At 43.1% G+C, this 21,879-nt stretch overlaps 1 protein-coding gene and 1 long non-coding RNA gene across 4 annotated transcripts; one reads left to right on the top strand and one right to left on the bottom strand.

Annotated features, from left to right (window-relative positions):
• Window positions 1–3,141: 3,141 nt before the first annotated feature.
• LOC109702527 (uncharacterized) lies at window positions 3,142–6,997 on the top strand. 3 transcript variants are annotated; one of them, XR_012446286.1, is made up of 4 exons: window positions 3,142–3,538; window positions 4,031–4,143; window positions 4,487–5,242; window positions 6,106–6,229. It is a non-coding gene; the product is annotated as an uncharacterized lncRNA (long non-coding RNA). The 3 variants fall into 3 exon arrangements; XR_012446287.1 differs by lacking the exon at window positions 3,142–3,538 and adding an exon at window positions 6,867–6,997 and having other exon boundaries at window positions 3,586–4,143; window positions 6,106–6,380; XR_012446288.1 differs by lacking the exon at window positions 3,142–3,538 and adding an exon at window positions 6,282–6,361 and having other exon boundaries at window positions 3,589–4,143; window positions 6,106–6,184.
• LOC109702526 (E3 ubiquitin-protein ligase TRIM11-like) lies at window positions 5,636–9,395 on the bottom strand. The gene is given in 3 exon segments (XM_074068504.1): window positions 5,636–7,522; window positions 8,272–8,888; window positions 8,891–9,395. Coding segments are annotated over 3 exon segments (1,179 nt in total). The 5' UTR covers window position 9,395; the 3' UTR covers window positions 5,636–7,464.
• Between the last annotated feature and the right edge of the window lie 12,484 nt (window positions 9,396–21,879).

Raw genomic sequence — 21,879 nt, 5'->3', positions numbered from 1 at the left:
GGGTAACAATATCCAAGGGAAGAGTCTTTCAGGAAGGAGGGAGTCAGTCATTAATTCGGCCAAGGTAGCTTATAAATAAAATAAGATACAGTATATAGTAAGGAGGGAATAAAGACTAATGGTGTTGGAAACAGCAAACTCAGTGGTGTCATTGACAGAGAAGTCTGATTAGATGGGCCTGGAGAGAAAATGGTGTTAATAGAGGCAAGAAAAAAAGAATGATACTTGAGATCACTTTGGAAAAATTCTTTCAAAGTTTTTCCTACAAGTAATTGGGCAGCAACTAAAAGTACCCACGTGATATTTATTTATTTTTGCTTATGTGTATCTGTACACACATTAATGCCCACACATGCAAAGACACAATACTTACACACATGCATGCATGCATGCACACATTTTTAAAAAGAAGGAAGCTACTGAAGTGCATATGATTGTTTATTAGAAAAAGAACACACATACTATCAAAAGTGTTTCATGCACCTAGATAAAATTTGCAGCATGTTCTCTAATAGTTTTCTTTTTTGTCAGTGTTTGGTAATGTACTGTAAATGGAGGATTTGATGAGCTCTGAAGACATTTCCACAGAACCAAAATCCTCTGTGTGATTCTACACACTGTTGTACAAACTATATTTGCCCTAATACACAGTAAATAAAAACAGTATTTCTTGTTTGATGTTAATGAACACGAAACATTCTCTGAGGCACTGTGCCTGTCAGGGAGGCTTGGAGAGATGTTAGAGCAGTTCTGTCTAGTGTGGAGCAGTCTCGGTGCAAGGCCTGAGTCCTCATGCTGTGCATTGACTCTGCTGAGTAGGTTGCATTATTTCCATTTAAAAATGAAGAACTTCACTCAACAAGGTTAAGTGACTTATCCAACTGGCAGAAATAGCACTCTTTTTCAAGTGAGTGAGTACTGAACTTCGGAGTGTTTCTTAATAGGACAGCCATTAATAGGGAGCCATTGTCTGAAAAGAAATCTCAAGGTAGTGTCCAATTTTCTTGTATCTCCAATTGCCACTTTTTACCTCCTCCCCACCAGAAATGGTAGTTAAATCACAAAAGTCTGATAGATTTTCGTATCTCAGTTAATTTGAGGCCAATATGCCCATCCACCTTTGCCTGTAATTGAAGTCACCTGTGTTCTATTGACACAAACACAGGAAGTCCTCAAGGCTTAGTGTTGACAGTCAGCAAGAAAACTGTAGCTAAGTTAAAGGTATGTGATTAAGCATTCTCATATACAAATGAGGAGTAAGAATATACAACTGAAAACCTTTCACTAAACAACACAAAGAAATGCATTTTAGCATAATATCATTTTCCAAATAAGTAACATTTAGTTGTACTGATCACAATGAAAAAAATTGGCCTAGAATTGTACTGAAGATACTGCAACCATGAATTAAAAGTGATTCAGATATAGATACTGGATTTATTACTCTTATTTCTATTAAAAAAGAAGTGAAGCACCGAAATGATTAGAAATATATGAATCAAAAAGTAATCTAATAAATTACATATCCAGTCTTTTAATTTGGTTGTAGAAATAGTGAGCAAAGGATATTCCATACATGACAATATTATCTATATTTTTGTAGAAATATACAAGGCAATGAAGGTTTTACTTACATTGTTCCTTTTTTGCACATAACAGTTCAATGAGGCTAACAGACATTAGTCTGTTAACAGACATTAATCATTACAGACATGATTACGTAATATATGGTAAAAAGATGACTTTAAAGAGTTAGAAGTTTTATGTCTCAGGTTTTCATATAAAATAGTCACTAGTATAAATAATATTTTATGGGGATCTTGCTTTGCACTACAAAAGTCCCTTCCCCACTGGACTAGAAATTATTTCCAAATTGTGCCATAAACTAGTATTTCCAAGATTCCTACACTGTGAAGGGTGGACTGGGTGAGGATTGTATTCTAGCTTTATAAACTGAGAGAGATTAGGAGAGATGGGTTAGGAATCACGTGTTAATGCATTTTTCTTGTAAGCATAATGTTTCATATGTTGCTTTGATGGTTCACATATTTTACAAGAAAAAAACTATTTAAAATGAATTTTTACAAATGTACTACAAGGAAAAAGTTCATTGTAATAGTTCTTCAATTTATTTCAGTTTATCTGTCCCTAGTTTTGTTATACTTCATTGATACTCATTTGTAGCATCAGATGTTAAACTATAATGGGTTTCATCATTTCAATTTCTGTAGTGAGTTACACAACTTGAGTAAAAATAGAATGGGTTCTCCTTCTTCAAGAAAAGACATCAAGATAATATAATCTGTTATTTCTGACAGGTCAAATTAATCAACTGTTTCTTTTTTCTGTTCCTGGCAGGAGAGAGGGAGGGGAGGAAAGGAGTAAGAGGGAGAGAGACTCTGCTTTAGCATCTATCAGTGCTCAGAAAGGAAAGAAAATCTGTTCTTCTGGATGTGAATAATCAAATGTATATGTTTTTAATTAGCGACATCTTTGTGCTCTATGCCTCATTTAAATGCTTTTATTTTCTTTAGTGTATTTTCTCTGATTATTCATGTTCCTACATGTCCAGAGAAAATAATTTAAACAACCAATTAAATAAGCTGAAATAAACATAGACTTAACTACAGCAGAGAAAATATCTTTATTGACAGGGAGTGATGGTACCAAAAGGGTGTAGCCTGCGAGGAGAGTTTTCTTCCTCTAATAAAAATTCGGTACCTACTAAAATTTATTTGTACAGGTGACACGTGTCTGTTCCCTCAGATACAGGAAGCATATAGTAACACTTGCATTTGAGAAAAGAAAAACTTGCTATGCCACAATTCTGGGCAATCTGTTTTTACAAGAACAAGAAAACAAAACGGCTTCTGCAAAGTTAGCCCCCGGTAGCAAATATTATGTTCATGTTCATGTATCTCAGTAAGGTCAGGCAGCTTGACCAGAAGCGATTTTCTGAGATTCATTCAGGTTTTTGTGTCGCTGTTCAATAGGGTTGGTAGAGAAAGTTGACAAGGACTTTTCTTGCACTTGGTGCATTTCTTGCAGCTGCAGCTCCACTTAGCGCCTGAGGCCTGCGATGAGTCCAACACTGACCTTGGCAGAGTCCTGGCAAGGCCAAGTTTGTCGGGGGGCGGGGTGGGGAGGAGTGAAGGGATCTCTGCTGCAGGGCATGGCTCAAATTCCCACGAAAACAGGGACTTTTCCTGTGAGTAAAGGAGCTGCCTGGTGGATTTTCCTGCTTGTATTTTCCTGGCTATATCTCGTTTTTCCTCTGGAACCACCTGGCGCCATGCTGCGCTCTAACCCTGGGTGGAACGTGGGAGGAAGGCACATCTCCAACCCGGCCCCAATGTCTCAGTCTGGGAGGAAGAACCTGAGCAACTGTCTGCGAGGGGAGGATGACTGACACTGTCACCACCACGCATTCCGACCCCGCTCACCCGTGCCCCTCGCGGGTCTTCCCGAATGTCCCCTCAAGTCTATTGACCATCACCGATGCAGAAATCCGCGGTGCCCACGCTGGACTCCTGAAGAGGTGGCTGCGTCAATCACGTCCCCTCATTCCTCCTACTTCTGTCTTTTCCTTGTAGTTTCCAGGGTCTGTGTGGACGTGATTTAAAGCAGTTTTAAACAGTGTCCATATCGTAAATTTCACTTCCCGTCTGACTCCACCAGTACCTGCACCCATTGCCAAGTGTGGGTGGCGGAGCCCTGGGCGACCGCCCGCAGGACCCCCCACCCAAGCCCGCCTACAGGCTCCACGCGAACCCGTTGCCCAGGGCAGGGGAGCAGGGGAAGTGGGGCCGCGTGCGGCGGGAGCGCTGGGTCTGCGAGGCCCGGAGCCCCCGACTCCCACGGGGGACAAAGGGGAGGCTCGGGGACAGGGAAACGCGCTGGAAGCCCAGGCCAGCTGCTGGGTGGGGTGTGGTTCTGGGCTTTGAAGGGCAGTGCTGGCCTAGCCCTCCCGCGACTTGACGTGTTCCTTTTATCCCCTCCGTGGTGCGACAAGTCGCTTCCTGCCCTACAGGAGCCCAGCCCCGGACGAAGCCGCCCGCGAGGCTATCACTTGGTCGCTTGGGAGCTGAGGACGGTCTGGCGGCTCCACCGAGACCCTGAACCAATCCAGCAGTGCTTTGAAAGGTAGCAAACCCTGAAAGCCTGTACTTTTTCATTCTTCCATCAGGTCCTTTTATTTTCTAACAGTGATCTGCCATTTCTGTGTGGATGATCTAAGAATCTTTACTGTTTCTAAATCTAGGAATTTCAAAAAAGGCTTCTCAAAATGTAAACAGAATTTCAGAGTCTTCCAAAATAACCTTTTTCATCTTATGTAATTAAAGATCCAAGAGAGAAGCCCAGTGTTTTCCACAGTACACAGTCTCTCCCTCCCCCCCCCCCTCCCTCTCTGTCTCTCCCCTCTCTGTCTCCTGTGCCTGTCTTTTTGCATGCGTTTTCCTGTATTCTTTTTCATTTCTACCATTAGGAAACTCATTCAGGGCCACTGAAAACTCAAGAGAGGATCAAGTCCCATGTCTGATGAATTCCTGCCTTTCTGAAAGAGCTGCCACCAAGTAAGCATGGTGCTATTACGTTGAAAAACAATTACCCCCTATCAAAAACTAAAGCACCAGAGAAGCAAAGGTGAGGCTGAAAGAGAAGGAAGCTGTTTGCTCAGATTCAGTGGTGGAGGAAAGTGCAGCCTGGGGTGGGGCTGAGGGCTCTGATCCCTTACACTACAGGAGGGGATGGAAAGCGTCTCTGGACTGGACTGCAGACACCAGGACAGAACTGCACTGGTGCCTCTGCTGTCCTCACCACCACTGTCATCACCACTGGCAGCTGGGTACCCTGCTCCTCACAGCTGAAAGGCAGTACCTTCTGATATCCTCCTGCCTTGATGGACAAAAAGTAATTCCCCATCCTCCCTTTACACACAAGGCCTGGGCTCTGCTGAGTACTGCTCCACAAGTGAACTCAGCAGCAACTTCAAGAATAAATTTTCTACAGGAGTCTGGGAGAGATGCAGGCAGAAGAGTGAAGTGGAAGTTCTCAGAAACACTGAGAAATCATGGGCTCTGCAGTAGGGGCTGAAACATTCCAAAGCCCACGGATCTTGAAATGAGCACATGTTACTAAGTGGATTGCATCTATGGTAGAAATAGCTTTGCCAGAGGCTAGGAATCTACTCAAACCCCTATGTTGGAGAAACTGAAAAGACTTCTGTTTCCTCTACTAACAGGTAAGTGATGCTACTGTTAGTTCTGTTTTATACAAATCTGAAACTTTAATGACTTTTCCCAATGTTTAGCAGAAAGAAAATAAACAGCATTATTTGCCTTGTAGATTAAAGAGAAGATAATTAATTTGGTTTTATTCTTAAATGGTTATTCCTAGATCTCTGCCTCCCTAGGAGCTTGGGATCACAGCTGTGGATCACTATCCCCAGCTGTTGGTTGAGATGGTGTCTCATAAACTTTTTGCCTCAGCTGGCCTCAAACTGCAATCCTCTCAGCCTCTCAAGTAGCTTGGATTATAAGCTTGAGCCACTGGTACCTAGCTTGCCTGAAACTTTTGATCCTTCTATCACAGCTCCTGAGTGCTGGGATTGCAGGCATATGCTTCCACACATGCAGTCTTTCAAAAGATTTATTGCTTTAAAATGCATTGTCTAATATGACAATATAATATTCCTTTAAAATAATCTCATGATTTCTCAATATAATTTGTAGGATTTACATACATACATCTTATAACATTTCTAATGTAGCACAACATTATTCATTATTTTGTACTTAAATTAAACAATTTGATAGCATTCATAATATACTTTGAATTCTACATCTGAATGTAGGGAGAGAGAGAGTTGTCCACCATGCAAATGAATATATCTTAGTAATAGAAAATGTGGTGTTCCTTTTTATTCCTTATTATGGAAGATTTTTCACTGATGAAGAGTTTGATCAATTTTTTAATTTAAGAATTCATGAGTAAGGACTGAGTGATTTCAAACCATGCTACTTAGGATGTTACATATAAATGATATGTGTGTTTGTTTGTCTGCTATTTACTTTTTTGATTCTTTATTTCATTTGATTCCTACAGAGTCCAGTGTTTCTTCACTTAGTTCATTAAGTAGCTCTGACTCTGTGAGCTTCATGGATGACAAAAAAATCTCTGCAAGGTACTCACTGTATTCTCATCAGTGTTGTCCTCATGATTTCCCTTTGTTTTTAATCTCTCAATTTTGTTTGATGGACTTTAATATGAGTTTTTTATAGGATTACCTGAAGTGACAAACCCACCTGGTGATTTAAGTACTTTTACCACTCTAAGCCTGTGCTTTCAAGTGTGAGAAGCAGACATGTGTCTGCTAGTCCGTGAGTTTCAGTTTAAAATTCTTCTGAAATGAAACAGTGATGCGTGGAATAACTGTATTGTACCATTCCGGGTAACATACCTTCCTTCCTGAGGGCAATGAGACTTTGATATGAGGCACACCTGAGGGATCAGGAGGATCAGCTGTTCCCCATTGTAGCTATCCATGGTAACATCATGAATATGTCTACTAATTCAGTCACTGAAGAGGGCTTCAAAAATTTTTATCATTGCTTGGAGAGGGAGGTGCGGAATCAGAGGCAGTTTCCAGACTTGTTTTTCCAGAACCTTCAGGAAAACAGTGACCATAATCCAGTTGCTGTCCTGGAGAGCCTTGTTCAGTCCTCTGCTGGTTGTGATGAGCCACTGTGTTGTGCCAATCACTCTGTAGACTGAGTTGGTTTTCGAGCAGTCATTTGTATGTATTTAACATGCTGATAGCACACTTATTATTCTAATTTTTTAAAAGTACTTTCTTTGTTTTTTAGTGTTAGGACCTGGAGTCCTATTCCCCCAGAGACAGAAGGCCAGGCGTGAATGCAATCAACAAAGCAGAGTTTATTGGACTGGCTAGCCAGGGTCAAGCTTCCACTCGGACACGCAGGACCGGTTAGGAAAGCAAGACCCCGAGCCTCTGAGGGGGAAACCTTATATAGACCACAGTGACTGGCATAATTGGTCATTTGGCAAGCAAGCAGGGCACATCTTGCACGTACTTCTTGGGCTTGCTCAACTTTTAGCAAGCAGGGGAGTACATTTAGCACATTCTGCGGTGTACTTGCTTAATGATTTTGCTCAATATTTTGCAACCAAGAGGGTACATTTTGCACGTACAACATAGGGTGACTTTCAGGTCATTGACACTTCCTTATTTTTCTCCTTCCTTCTCATTCCCCCCTTCTCTTATGGCCTAAAGTGAGGAATCATTCTCATGGGGATGAAGAGCTTGAGCAAGATCAGAGCGATCAGCCACCCCATCCGTGGCTGCTCCTGAAGGCTCTGCATGTTCCTGGGGTCTCAAAAGCCTTAGCTTTAATGGGTTGTCTGGGTGTCGCTGTACAGTCCACTCCTTGACCCCTTCTTGTTTTAGATGATTGGCTCGACGCACATGGGAGTGGTGGATCCAAGGTCCGATGCCATTAACCTTGAGGGCGGTAGGGGTAGTAAACAGTACAACATAAGGTCCTTTTCATCTAGGCTCTAGGGTTTTGAACTGATGCCTTTTAACCCATACCATGTCACCCGGGACTATGCCATGTTCCGGAGCCGGGTCCCTCTTAACAGTGTGGTATGCTTGAATTAAGGGCCCAATCCGTTGTTGCACTTTAGCTAAAGCCTGCAACATGGTCAGGTAATTTGGGGCCAGATTTCCTAGTTCTGGGCTTAAGGTCCTCTGAATAATGGGGGGTGGAGCCCCATACAGGATTTTAAAGGGAGTTAGCCCATGAACATAGGGGGAGTTTCGGACTCGGAAGATGGCCAAGGGAAGGAGCGTCACCCAATCACCGCCAGTCTCCAGGGCCAATTTGGCTAAGGTCTCCTTTAGAGTCCTATTTATTCTTTTTACTTGCCCTGAGCTCTGGGGGTTATACTCACAATGTAGCTTCCAATTGGCCCCCATAGCCTGGGCTAGTCCTTGCAGGACCTTACTCACAAAAGCCGGACCGTTATCTGACCCAATTGTCTCGGGCACCCCATATCTGGGTATGATCTCCTCTAATAAAGCCTTTGCCACTACCTGACTTGTCTCCTTCTTTGTAGGAAAAGCCTCCACCCAGCCTGAAAAAGTATCTATGAATACCAGCAAATATTTGTACCCAAACTTTTTCGGTTTTACCTCAGTAAAATCTACTTCCCAACTTTTTCCTGGAGCCCTCCCCCGTTCCCGAGTACCTGTATGGTGCCCCTCCCTTCTCTTTCCGGTTGACATTTTCTCTGTAAACACCCAGGGCCCAGCTGGCACGGTCACCAACTTCTACTTCCCAGTAATGGCGGCCCGAGGTGAAGCGTTCCTTGCCTAGTACGCGGGGGCCAGGGTCAAAGCGCTCAGGACTGTCTGGTAGGGCCTGCCGCTGCTCACCCCGCTGCATACTCCTTCTGTCCTCAGACAGGACCAGCTCAGGGTTGGCAGTGTCTGGGTCCAAGGTCATATCCCCTCGAAACCTCTGCAGGGTCTCCATCAGCCCTGGGACCCTGCACACGGTCCTCAGCTCCATAGGTACCATCTCTGGAGGTTGCAGCTTCACGTCCTGAACCCTGTGTAGGGAGTCCTTAATGTCCTGCAGCAGCCCCAGCGCTGGCAGTTGGCAGCGGCCTTCAAGTTTAGCAATGAGTGTAGCTAGTTGGGCGCTCTGCTGGCCAAGTCTTGTGGCACTCTCATGCAGCCGGGGCAGCACCTCTAGCTCTTCCTCCTCTAGCTTCTGCAGCAGCTTTTGCTCTTTCTCGGCCAGCAGACGATGTAGTCGCTCGAACTCACCCAGCACATTTTGCCTCTGACTCTCTATCATTTTTTTTGCCACAAGGCACAGGTCTCCTCAGCCTGGGCTTGGAACAGCAGTGTATCCTCCATTTGTTTTCGCAGGTGCTCCAGTGACTTCTCCAGCCTCCCCTTGAGGTCGTCAGCCGCGTCCTGCAGCGGGCGTACACGGTGCGCCCAGTGTTCCCCTGAGCGCTCGCAGGAGGCACACAGCAGGCGCAGCTCGTCGCCGCAAAAGGAAGCCAGTGGCTCGCGGTGCGCTGCGCACAAGCCCTGAGGGACTGGCGATGGCGGGTGCAGGCGCCGAGCCATCTCAGCCATCTTGGCGAGCGGACGGTTGGGTCTCAGGTTTTTTTGCGGGGACAGCTCGCGACACTCAGGGCAAGCATAAGGGCCCTCGGGCTGGCCCCAGCAGCGCCGGATGCATTTGCGACAGAAGTTGTGTCCGCAGTCTGTCATCACCGGGTCCGTAAAATAGTCTAGGCAGATGGCGCAGGTGGCTTCTTCCTGGAGGTTGGTGGACAGGTCGGGGGCAGCCATGGCGCGGGCGGAGCGGAGGAAGGCGAGGCTCTCCACCCAGTCAGGCAGCCTGGACTGTGGAGGCTTCCGCCACTGCCGAGGGGACGCGGGACTCCAGATCCTCAGGGGGCTGCAAGCGCAGGGCTTCGGGTGCGGTGGTGCAGGATGGTGCAAATTCCAGGGGTATGGGACTCAAGTCCTCCTTGGGACTCCGGGTACATCAGAGTCGCAGAGCTCTTGGGCGCCCGCTAGGAAAATATGAGCCATTTCTCTCTGTTGCTTTCGGTTTTCCTTAGTATGGAACTCCCGGTCCTCCTTTCTCAATTTTTCCTGGGCCTCCCTGTCTTCCCTTCTTTGTCTCTCCTCCCTCTCTTCTGGAGTTTCCCTAGCGGTAAAGACCTTTTCTGCTATCTGTAGCATTTCCCTTATAGTCATCTCCCCTAAGTTTTTCTGTTTATTGAGTTTTCTCCTAATGTTTGGGGCGGCCTGATTAATGAATGAGAGTACCACAGCAGACCGGTGGAGGTCCGCCTCTGGGTCAATAGGGGTGTACTGACGGTATGCCTCATAGAGGCGCTCTAAGAAACCGGCCGGGCTTTCGTTTTCCCCTTGAATGACTGCTTTCACTTTTGTAAAATTTGTGGGCCTTTTAGCGGCCGCTCGGAGACCGGCCATAAGAGTCTGGCGGTAGATCCGAAGACGCTCCCTACCTTCTGCGGTCCCGAAATCCCAATCAGGGCGGCGTAGGGGAAAAGCCTCGTCTATGGCCGGTTGGAGAGTTGTGGGTCTCCCATTATCCCCCAAGACGTTTTTCCTTGCTTCGTTGAGGATGCGCTCTCGTTCCTCCGTCGTAAAAAGAGTATTGAGCAGCTGATGACAGTCATCCCAAGTGGGACGGTGTGTATGCATAATGGATTCCAGGAACCTATGAGACATTTGGGGTCTTCAAAAAAGGGCGGGTTCTGCGTCCTCCAGTTATATAGATCACTGGAGGAGAAGGGCCAGTACTGAAACTGTTGCCCTCCTCCCGGTCCCCCTTGACCCATCATCCGGACTGGAAGTGTGGGGACAGTTTTCTCCCCCTGTGTCGATGAGGGGTGCCCGTCTTCCCCCTCCCTTTCCCGGATCCCTCGGGGGCGAAGTATTCGACCCATTCCTCCCCCTGCTGCCAGTCCCACCGAGGAGGATGAGGAAACTTCCTCCGCAGGGGCACTGGCTTGACCAGGGGGAGTCACGTATGGAGGCGGCCGATCTTCCTCTGCCCCTGCGAGGGAGGGGTAAAAGGGGGAGCTCTCTGGTAAGACCGGAGATGGTGAAGGAGATGCCCTAATTTGAGGACTGGTCAAAGTGGGAAGAGGAAGTTTCTCCTCTTCCTTTATGACCAAGGCGGGCGTGACTGAGGTTTTAGCCCTGGGAGTCGAACTGGAAGGGTATGTCAGGGAGGCTGTTAACCAAGGAGGGGGGTCTCTTGCCAAATCTTCCCAGACTAGTATGTATGGAACTTGGTCTGGGTGGCCCCATCTGCCTGGTCGATTAATGACTTCTTTAACCTTAGTAATTAAATCCAAGGATAGGGAACCTTGAATGGGCCATCTAACTCCAAAAGTGGGCCACTCTGCAGAACAAAAGGTGTTGAACTTACTTTTCTTGATGACCAGACCCGCATTTAAGGCCCTTTCTTTAACTTCTGGAAAATGAGAAAGGATCAGAGACTTTGGGGTTGTTTGTCCCTGTCCCATTGTGGAAGGAGACTCAAACACCAAGAGAGATAGAACAAAAAGGGTAAAGGCAACAATAATTCCACACACACACAACACTCTCCAGCACTCGCTCGGACCGGTCCTTCTCTCACACTGGTGCGCACCCCATTCAACCTCCTCACCGTCCAACTGGGATGTCAGGCCGAAAGGCGTCCACTTGACGGGTGGTCGATCGACTAGCTCAATTAGTTCTTCACCTGGCGCCAGGGTTTCTAAAATGGTTCCTGGAATGCTCGAGCCCAAATGAGAGGAAAGCCTCTCCCGGAAAGGACCCTGTGGTCCTCCCTGAGATTCCCAGGACGAATCTCCCTGGGGGTTGGCCAAATCCCCCAAATGAGGGTCTGGGACCCTCCCAAATCACCTGGCATGCGCCAGGGTTCCTGGAATGCTCGAGCCCAAATGAGAGGAAAGCCTCTCCCGGAAAGGACCCTGTGGTCCTCCCTGAGATTCCCAGGACGAATCTCCCTGGGGATTGTCGAATCCCCAATGAGGGTCTGGGACCCTCCCAAATGCCTAGGACTTGAGATTGCCCCTGCTTTCTCGCAGGCAGGTTCTGTCTCTCGAGAAAATGAAATCTCGCTGGGGCCTCCAAATGTTAGGACCTGGAGTCCTATTCCCCCGAGAGACAGAAGGCCAGGCGTGAATGCAATCAACAAAGCAGAGTTTATTGGACTGGCTAGCCAGGGTCAAGCTTCCACTCGGACACGCAGGACCGGTTAGGAAAGCAAGACCCCGAGCCTCTGAGGGGGAAACCTTATATAGACCACAGTGACTGGCATAATTGGTCATTTGGCAAGCAAGCAGGGCACATCTTGCACGTACTTCTTGGGCTTGCTCAACTTTTAGCAAGCAGGGGAGTACATTTAGCACATTCTGCGGTGTACTTGCTTAATGATTTTGCTCAATATTTTGCAACCAAGAGGGTACATTTTGCACGTACAACATAGGGTGACTTTCAGGTCATTGACACTTCCTTATTTTTCTCCTTCCTTCTCATTAGAAACCTTAACTTACTACTAAATGGATAAAAAAATATAATAATGCAATTCATAGATTCTCTGGTTAAAACAGCGGTTTTGATGGCTTTTCCAAATAAGACAAACTTGAAATACAACTGATATTTTAAATATTTGAAAAAACATAAAGGCAAAAAGTTAATTGTAGAAGGCTGTTTTTTTTTTAGTTTATCAAGTTCACTGATTTAAGCTATCTATATAGTGTTTCTCCACTTTGATTATATAGACAACCTAAGATACAGACAAGCCTTTTACAGCTCATCTTTGCATGCTATTCTCTGAGCTTTGTGGTTCTACCTTTTTCTTCAGCTCTCATAGTTGATTCTGACAATCAAGATCTCCATCAGGACTACTGTATTCTGGATGCGGGGACTCTGCCCTCAGCACACCAGAGACCCAGAGGACTCTCCCCATTGCCTGCCCAAGATTTCATTCATGAGGGAAGATCACAGAGCCCACAATACAACAAAAATGTATGCATTTTCTTGAATGCTAATATAATCACAGTGGCATTAGCTACCTGTAGAATATTTGAAAATCTTTGAAAAGAGGCACACAATACAGAAAAATATATAATATGTTCCGGTAGCAATAGATGTTGTGAGGGAAATAAAACAAGGCAGGGTAAAATTGTAGATAGGGCTGCTTTGACTGGCACAGTTAGGAAAGGACTCAGAAGTTGGCTTTTGGAGTCCTGAAGAGGAGGTTTGTAAACGTTTTTGGACAGAAAAATTATCTAGTGCTATCTACCACTCTTTACATAGTGCACCAGTTCCCCAAAGACAGCAATGGGGCTTGGGGTTTCTGCCCTCTTTTCTTAACATCCCCAAGGATGCTTATGAATTGCCCCAAATCACCCTGCTCAGTACCAGGCAGGGGAAATAACTTATCATCTCTCACGGTTCTTGTGACTACTTCAAATCTTGTGATGCATGACTTCACAGGTATCTCCCACCTTTGAAGTAATTTTCTAAACTAATAAGGTAAGTTTTATCCTGTGATTTCCCCCCTCCTTAAATGCGAAATAGATAAAAACTTTGCAATTAATATAAGGATTCTTCTGCAGTTTTTGATAAAAGAATTATCTTCCTAGAACTATACTCAAGAGCTTAATCAATAAATTAGGAAGAGCATATTTGAGTTTTGGTGTCTGAAAATTTTTCACCCCTTAAAGTCTAATTTTGGGCCACAAAAAGTTAAGAAAAGAAAACTCATGATTTGTTCTAATGTGGGTCTTTCAGATAGTTTTATTTAACCTCTAAACACATTTTAGTTAATTCATCATAACCAAATAGTTACTTCATTTGTTTAGAAAAAAGATTAATAAATGTTGCAATTTTCTCTATGTAATTCAGGTATAACAGTTTTACTTCAGCATTTCAATCGTGTATTCACTATAGTTCGCCTCAGCTTAAAAGCCTCAAATTCATTAAATCCTTCCTCTGTAGTAATCATTTGGTGGCTGGAATGTAAACTTCAACAGTATTTTTTTTCCTTTTCACATATCTACAAGAGGTTTTCAAATTAATGAATGAAGAATTCCTGAACTATGATTTGTGTGTCAGCTGAGTATCAGGTTAGGATTTTGAAATCCTGTTGCATGGAAGAGGAAAATTTTACTTTCAAAAAAACCTATATTTTATTTTTAAAGAAGTACTTGAAATATTGTTACAATCTTAAGAAGTACCTTAAAGAGCTACCTGAATGCAAATTTCAGGCAAAATTTCATCAAGAAAAGAGAGAAGACAGAAAAAAACCATAAAGTAAACTGGTCATTTTTGTTTACTCTTTGTCGTTCACTGTGAATTTCACCTATCCATTTATTTTCTGTCACCCCTGGCACTGCTTTGTATTCTGAAGCAGACCATACTGTTGTCTCTCTGTTGTGCAAACTGTATCCTCTACCTTCACTTGCTTGGCTGATATTCATGACACCTGATTCAAAGACTGATATTCATGGCACTCCCAGGTTAAGAACAGGTCTATGTCTCTTCAGAAAAATCAAAGCTAGGATGTGTGGCTGTTTGGGTACCCCACCTAGTCTCAGCCCAGTGACCTTGTTCCAGTGGCTCTGGAAGGGCCCATTTACTCCTCGCTCCAAAACCCACACATCACTGGGACCCTGCTGCTAAGTACAGCAGAGCAAGGTTTAGACAGGTTATTCCTTAGGAGGATACCTCAAAGTATTCAGACTTTCAAGTCTGGCCTACCCAGGAAAAATCTTAATTAGAGGAGACAAATTGAGGGCTTCAAAACAATCTGCTGCAAATCTGCATTTTGCCAGACAGCCTAAGAAAAAAGCAAAGCACCCTTTTGCCTCCAGGCTCAGGAACCAGTGGAACCTTCAAAGGCAGTGACCTACTTCTTCCAGCTAGGTCTCACCTCTTAAAGTTTCTAAAGTCATGTCCCCAGATGAGTACACATTCAGCACATGAGCCTGTGAGGACACTTCACATTCAAACCATAATATTCTGTCTTTGTTACTAAAGGCTTATGGCCATCCCATAACACAAAATGCATCTCTAAGGGTTCCCAAAGTTTTAGCAATTCCAGTATTGCTCAAAATTTCAAGTGCAATGTTTCCTCTGAGACTAAATGCAAACTCTTAGCTGAGACCTTGAACAATAAAAAAATGAGTTATATATTCCCATGATGCAATGGCACAGAGTAAACACTTCCATTGCAAAAGGGAGGAATAGCAGAATAACAAGGAAGGACTGTACCAAGCAAGACCAAATTCCAGTGGGTCAAACATTAAATCCATCACCTATCATGTTGAGCTCCAAAGGAGAGGGCACTTCCAGCACACATGGTCTCTCTCTCTCTCTCTCTCTCTCTCTCTCTCTCTCTCTCTCTCTCAGTTTGGCTCTACTTGCTATTTGCAGCTTCCCTCAACAGATATTCCATGTTCCTGGCATCTCCAACTTCCCGCAATCTCAATTGAACCTTTGGCTTCACCCCCATTGCATCATGCATCACCCTCTCATGGGTTGTCTGCAGGTACTCTGATCCTGCCACACATTGCCTAGTCTCTCGGGTTTACCTTTATAATCTGGGTAGAAGATTCCATTACTCCAAACTCTTGCATTTTTCATGTCTGCAAAACCAAGACCACATGGACAATACCAAGATTTTCTGTCAGCTTGAAGAGTAGGCAACCAGATTCCCTTAAATCATAGCTACATTGACCTATGAGTGCCTGAGTGGCTGAGCGTGGTGAAACCAATCCCTGAGAAACAGCTTTCTAGGAGGCCATGTTCAAGCAGGGCACCCCAAAGGCAGACTCTTCACAGGGGAAAGTTTTCGAGACTTTATTCTTCATACTCCTAGCCTGAGATGGGTGCTGTCTGGTCAATTCCTAAGATGATTTTAAGGCATTTTTCTATTGTCCCAATGCAAAGTACTTCACACTTTTTAGTGGTTCCCATCTCTTCAGAAGCCATGCCTTCATTAGCCCCAACTTTATGCTGGTTTTTCTGCCCAAACTGCAATTTTTTTCACATCTTTCTGCCTTGCTTTTTGCTCCCAATTGTCACTGTAAGTTCAGCTAAAGCAGTCAGCAATATTCATGCCACAGCCTGAATACTGAGATATGTCGAAATTTTCTCTGCCAGATTAATCCATCCATCAGCAGTAAACACAGCCTCTCTCAAAAGTTAGGATGAAATAAGACAGGTTTCTTGCCACAATATAACAAAATGACCTTGACTCCAAACCCTAGTAGAGTTCTTGTTCTCATTGGAGACCACATAACCACAGTCTTTGCTATCAACATTTTTATTGGCATTCTGGTCTTCTGGTCTCCACAAGAATCACCTATTTAGCTCTGTTTCCAGAATTCCAGGTTTTCTCCAAAGTCTTACAAATTCCTCCTTTGAAACAGGTCCAAAGGCTCCTGATCCACATTGTCAGGTGTAATCTCAGCAATGGCCCCACTTCTTAGGGGCTAATTTTCTTTATTAGTGACTTTTGCATTAGGTGACCAAGTACCTGACTTAAACTACTTCACAGGGGCCCTTATTTATATTTGCTCACTGTTTCTGAGGACTGAGCTCATGGTCACTTGCCTCTGTGTTTCTGAGCCTTTAGTGAAGCAGTGCATTTTGGTGGTGGGAGTGTTGGGCAAAGATTGTTCACCTCATGGTGGCCAGGAAGTAGCGAGTGACAAAGGTACTGTGTACTAGGTAGAACCTTCAGTAATGCCCTCCGTGACCTACTTCCTCAAGCTAGGTCCTGCTTCCTAATGTTTCTACCATTTCCAAAGTAGCACGACCAGCTGGGGCCCATCAAGTAATAATGAGAGCATTTTGTATTTTAAAGACAAAAGGGTTAAATATTATTATATGTGAGAAATAATATTTTCTAATTGTTTAAATTTGATTTTATTAATCTGAATTTTTGCCATGAAGAAATATTTATGGACTAAAATTTAAAAAGTATTTCCTATTTTTTTACTTCTGGGTTTTATTTATAGTTAGAAATCCTTCTCCATCTAGAATTTGTGTATTGCAGTTAGAACCCAGAGTCTCATGCATGCTTGGCAAGACATTACTACAGTTCTGCATTCTCAGAGAGCTGCCCCCCACCAAGAATTTACAAAAAGTATCCCCTCATTTCTTTTACTTACATAGCTTTATTCTTATCTGAACTTTGTTTTTTCTTATCTGTACTTTATTTTTGACTAATGATGTCATGAATTGTTTTAAGATTTTTTTTCTTCATGGCTAATCTCTTGTTCAAAGTTAATTTATTGATAATATATCTTTTCTACAGTGATTTAGAATGGGACTCTATTTTTACCTCAATGTGTCTGATTCTCCTTTGGGACATTAGTTTTGTTTCTCTTGATGTAGCTGGCTGTTCATGTAATATGCTATTTATTGAATCTCTAAAATTTTGTCATTTTTGAGGATTATATATATATATGAAATCATACATTATGTAACCTTTTGGAATTGATTTTTTTTCACTTAGCATGATTTCCTGGGGATTCACCCAGGTGTGTGTATCGATATTCCCTTTCTTTTTATGGCTGAGTAGTATTCCATGATGTTACATATAACAGCTTGTTTCATCATTCTCTTGGTTTTGTGTGGGGAGTGGAATTGGGGTTTGAACTCAGGAATTTGCACTTATAAAGAAGGTGCTCTACTGCTTCAGCCACACCAGTAGTCAACCATTCACTCGTTGTAGAGCTTCTTTCTATTTATGGCTACTATGAAAAGAACTAAGAATAGTGGTGTATCTTGCTTTTGTGTGAACATAAATTTTCATTGTTGCAGTACAATTGCTAGGCCAAATAGCAATTTCATGTTTAGTTTTAGCAAACAGTGACAAACTGATTTCCAGAGTTGCTGTACTATTTTATGTTCATACTAGCAACATGAAAGTGATGCAATTTCTCCACATCCTCTGAAGTTGATATTGCCATTTTTCCTATTTTTGTTGTTTTGATGGGCATGTAGTGATGTTTAATTTTTGCTCTAACTCTCAATCATAAATTGAGAAACTCAAGAGGAGGAAAGTTTACTGTACCCACTCTCTTTTCTCCTTATGTGACTCCAGTGACTCAGATTTTTTTTTTGTTATAGTCCCACAGGTTCTTGGGGTTCTGTCCATCAATTTTTCAGTCTGTTTTATTCACATATAGTAATTTCTATTCAATCTCACTGATGATTTCCTTGGTTCCCTTTATCCTGCTATTGAGCTCACTATTTGAACTTTACATATCTGTTCTATAATTTCCATTGGTCCTTTGTATCTTCTTTCTTTGGTAAGCTGCATCTCTTTTAAAATTTATTTTGAGCATGTTTATAATTTTTCCTTGACATTATTTTATGATGAATGCTTTGAAATCCTCATCAGATAGTCCCAACATATTTTTCACCACCGTGTTCGAACTTGTTGACTTTTCTTTTTCTTTCTTTTTCTTTCTTTCTCTTTCCTTCCTTCCTTCCTTCTTTCCTTCCTTCCTTCCTTCCTTCCTTCCTTCCTTCCTTCCTTCCTTCCTTCCTTCCTTCCTTTCTTTCTTTCTTCTCTTTTATTCTTAGTATTGTGGATTAAACCTAGGTCTTGCATGCTAGACATGTATTGTACAACTTGAATCATGTCCCCAGCCCTTTTGTTTTTGTATTTGAGATAGTTTCTTGTCTGGGCTGGACTTGAACTCAAGCTTGTCCTGCCTCTACCTCCTGATTAGCTGGTATTTCAAGTAACTGATACAGGTATCAGGTATGGACCAGGTTAAGGTCTGAGAGTTGGTGAAGAATGAAGAGTTCAGACATCAAAGCTGAGTAGATGCAAAGCTACAGGATATTATTAAAGGGATGAAAAGAGTAGAGACCCCACATGGGAGGGGCTGGAGGAAAGTGATCTGAGGCACAGCAGACAAGCTGTGTAGGGGTATTTATGCTAATTTTGGTGTGCTATCCATGTCTTGGGACTTGTGGATCTTTCTGATAGGTGGATGTATGCATGGGTCTTTCTGGTAGATGTATTTGAAACAATTCCTTGCATGAGTCTGGGATGAAGTTTGGAACTATCTGATTGCTCTGTTTAAAGGATTCCTTATATGGCTTTGATGCAAAGATCTGGCATGAGGGACATTGTTTCAAGGGATTTCCTCCTTCCCTCTCTCTATCCTATACCCATATTCTTAAAGATTTGTGTGCATCCAGGTCAGCACTCTCTTTGTTTCCTTGCTGAACCAGTATGTCTGGGTACCTCTTTGTTTTCTTGCTGATCTTTGACCTGTGTCACTTCCACTTCATGGCCCCCAGCTTAATTACCTACATCCCAAGCTAACTCCTTTCATATCTATTTCCAGGAGAATTGGCACATTATTTTTTTTTGTGTTCTAGTACATAGTCAAAGTTTCTCTTGTCATTTATTTACACCTTTAAAATTTTATTTAATTGGCACTTTGTAGCTTTTATCCAACAAGTCCTGAATATCTCTTATTAGACTTATACTTATTTGACTTATAATGGCAATTGTAAATTGTATTGCACTTAAAATTTTCTGCTTCCTGTTTGCATTGCTACTTTATTGATTTACATTTTAATTTTGTATGCTTTTCTAGTATGCTGCCTTATTGCCGAACATGGATATTAGTTTTTGGAAGTTTTGGTGTTATAGATTACTTTAGATTTTTGACATAAATTATCACGTCCTCTTCAGAATATGTGTCATTATTTTCTTTCTTTGTCTTACTGCCTTATTGCAGAGACTACAACTCTGAATATAAGTGGTGAGAGCACCCACCATTGCTATGCTTTTGACCTTGTAGGAGATGAATTTCTTCTTCAATCATTAGCTATACACTTAGGTATAGATTTTTTTTAAAAGAATTTCCTTGTTAGGATTATTCCCTGTATTCCCTGTATTCCTATTTTATGAGAGTTGTTAATGTGATGATGTTAAAATTCAGGCTGATGGTTTTTCCAAGGCAATCCAAAGTGAGGGATAATGTCATTGATTAAGTGGCTAGATAGTATGTCTGCTGACTTGCCCATAGTAGGAAAAGCCTCAACTCATCTAGAAAAGCTGTCAACCAAGGTTAATAAATATTTAAGTTTTTTATGGCTGGCATATGGGTAAAACCAATCTGCCAGTCTTTCCCCAGTATGGAGCCCCAGAGCTGGTGATCAGAGAAGGAAGGGGGTGTTCTCAGGCCACCTCAGGGGAAAACCTGGGCACAGGTGAGGCATTCTTGGGTAATCCTTTTTATGAGAGATGGGAGACAAGAATGAAAGAATGAAGTCTGAAGAAAGCAGAGAAGGAGCTTAGTGCCAATATGAATGGTTTTGTGAATGGCCTTTAGAACCCTCTCTGCTTGTGTGTTGGGGAGAACATGTTTTCCATTTAAAAGGAACCATCCTTGTAAATCTGGCATGGCTCCTAGATTTATAAGTCTGTTTTGATCTTCTGATGTATAAGTAGGGTTTAATCTTAGGAGTAGTTATATAAAGGGCTATGGGGGGAGTCTGTGCACTAACCCTTTTTGCCTCTCTGTCAGCCAAAGGCATTGCCCTGGGCAGTGTCTGTAGTTTCTGTTTGGTGTCCCTTGCAATGGATTACTGCTTCTTTTGTGGGAAGGTAAGAGGTTTTTAGCAGTTTAAGAATTAGAGACCTGTTGGTGATGGGTGTGCCCTTTGTGGTGAGAAAATTCCTTTCCTCCAAGAGAGAAGCATGTTGTTGTATAATGTTGTAAGTATATTTAGAGTCAGTAAAGATGTTGGCTGTCTTACCCTCAGCTAAGGTAAGGGCTCTGGTTAGAGCAATCAGTTCTGCCATTTGAGAGGTGTTACCCCATGGGAGAGGACTGGATTCAATAACATCTGTGAGGGACACTATAGCATAGCCTGCTTGTCTTCTGCCTGTGGAATCCAGTGAGGAACTGCCATTTATAAACCAAGAAATGTCTGGGTTGGGCAGAGGTGAGCTTGATAGGTGGAGTTGACAGTAAATTAGGGTCTCTAAGGATTCCAGGCAAGAGTGTTCCAAGGTTGTGACATCAGGAAATAGGGTGGCAGGATTAAGGGGAGGGTAGGCTTGTAAAGTAACAATAAGGTTTTCTATAAAAGTGAGGTGGAAGAGTTGTAGTCTTGAGGGAGACAGATTGGAAAGGCACCAGTGAGACTGGAGGTCAGTCAGCAAGTGGGGGGACAGGACAGTGGTGGGCTTCCCAAAAGTGAGTTTGGAGGATTCCTGAGCTAATAGGGCCACCGCAGCCAAAGCATGCAGGTGAGGCTGCCAGCCCTTGACAATGGGGTCAAGCTGTTTGGATAAGTAGGCTACAAGGGGTGAAGGTGGGACCCTTCATCTGTCTTAACACTCCCAATGCCATTCCTTCCCTCTCGGTGACATATAACTTGAAAAGGTCATCTAAGTTTGGGAGAGAGAGAGAGCAGGGGCCTGAAGGAGGGTTTGTTGAAGTTTAAGAAAGGGAGTTTTAATGGGTTTGTCTAGGTCAAGGGGTTCAGTTAGAGGGCCCCTTGCAGCCTCATAGAGAGGCTGCATATCTATGTATCGAGATTCTGCAAAATCCTGTAACTCCCAAGAAGGATTTAAGCTGCTTTTATGGTATGGGGGAGTGGGAAACGGAGGATTGGGTTGATTCATTCATGATTCAGGGAGTGAGTCTGTCCCTTTAAGACCACACCTAGATAGGTGATCTGAGGGAGACATAATTAAGCCTTCTCCTTAGAAAGTTTATATTCCTGGAATCCAGAAAATTTTAAAAAGGACTCAGTCACCCTGCAGATGAGGGGCTCTGTGGCTGTGCACAGATGTAAGTCATCAACATATTGAAGAAGGGTGGCCTCTGGGTAGTGGCAATCTAATAAGTCTATGGTTAGGGCCTGTCCACAAAGATGAGGGCTGTCTTTAAATTCTTGTGCAAAACTGACCAGGTTAGTTGCTATGAAGCATTTGTGGGACCTTTAAAGGCAAATAGAGGCTGACTGTCAGAATGCAGGTTAAATATAGCACTTTTGGATAAAAGAGAACTTTAGCTCATTATTTTACATAAACTGACACTTTTAACTCTGTAAATGTTTGTAGCATATTTAAATAAAGTACAGACACAGAGCACAGTTATAAGATGGTCATTTAAGAGACCTTTGCATGAGCAAATATGTAACTGAACTCTGATTAGTAGTACTTAAAGCTTGACAAAATCAACAGAGAAAACAAGCAATTACTTTGGTAAAATGCTTTCCTATAATAC

This window comes from Castor canadensis, chromosome 3, assembly GCF_047511655.1.
Source record: "Castor canadensis chromosome 3, mCasCan1.hap1v2, whole genome shotgun sequence".
Lineage (NCBI taxonomy): Eukaryota > Metazoa > Chordata > Mammalia > Rodentia > Castoridae > Castor > Castor canadensis.
Note: the sequence above shows the minus strand (reverse complement) of the source record. Positions and strands in the feature narration are given on the sequence as shown.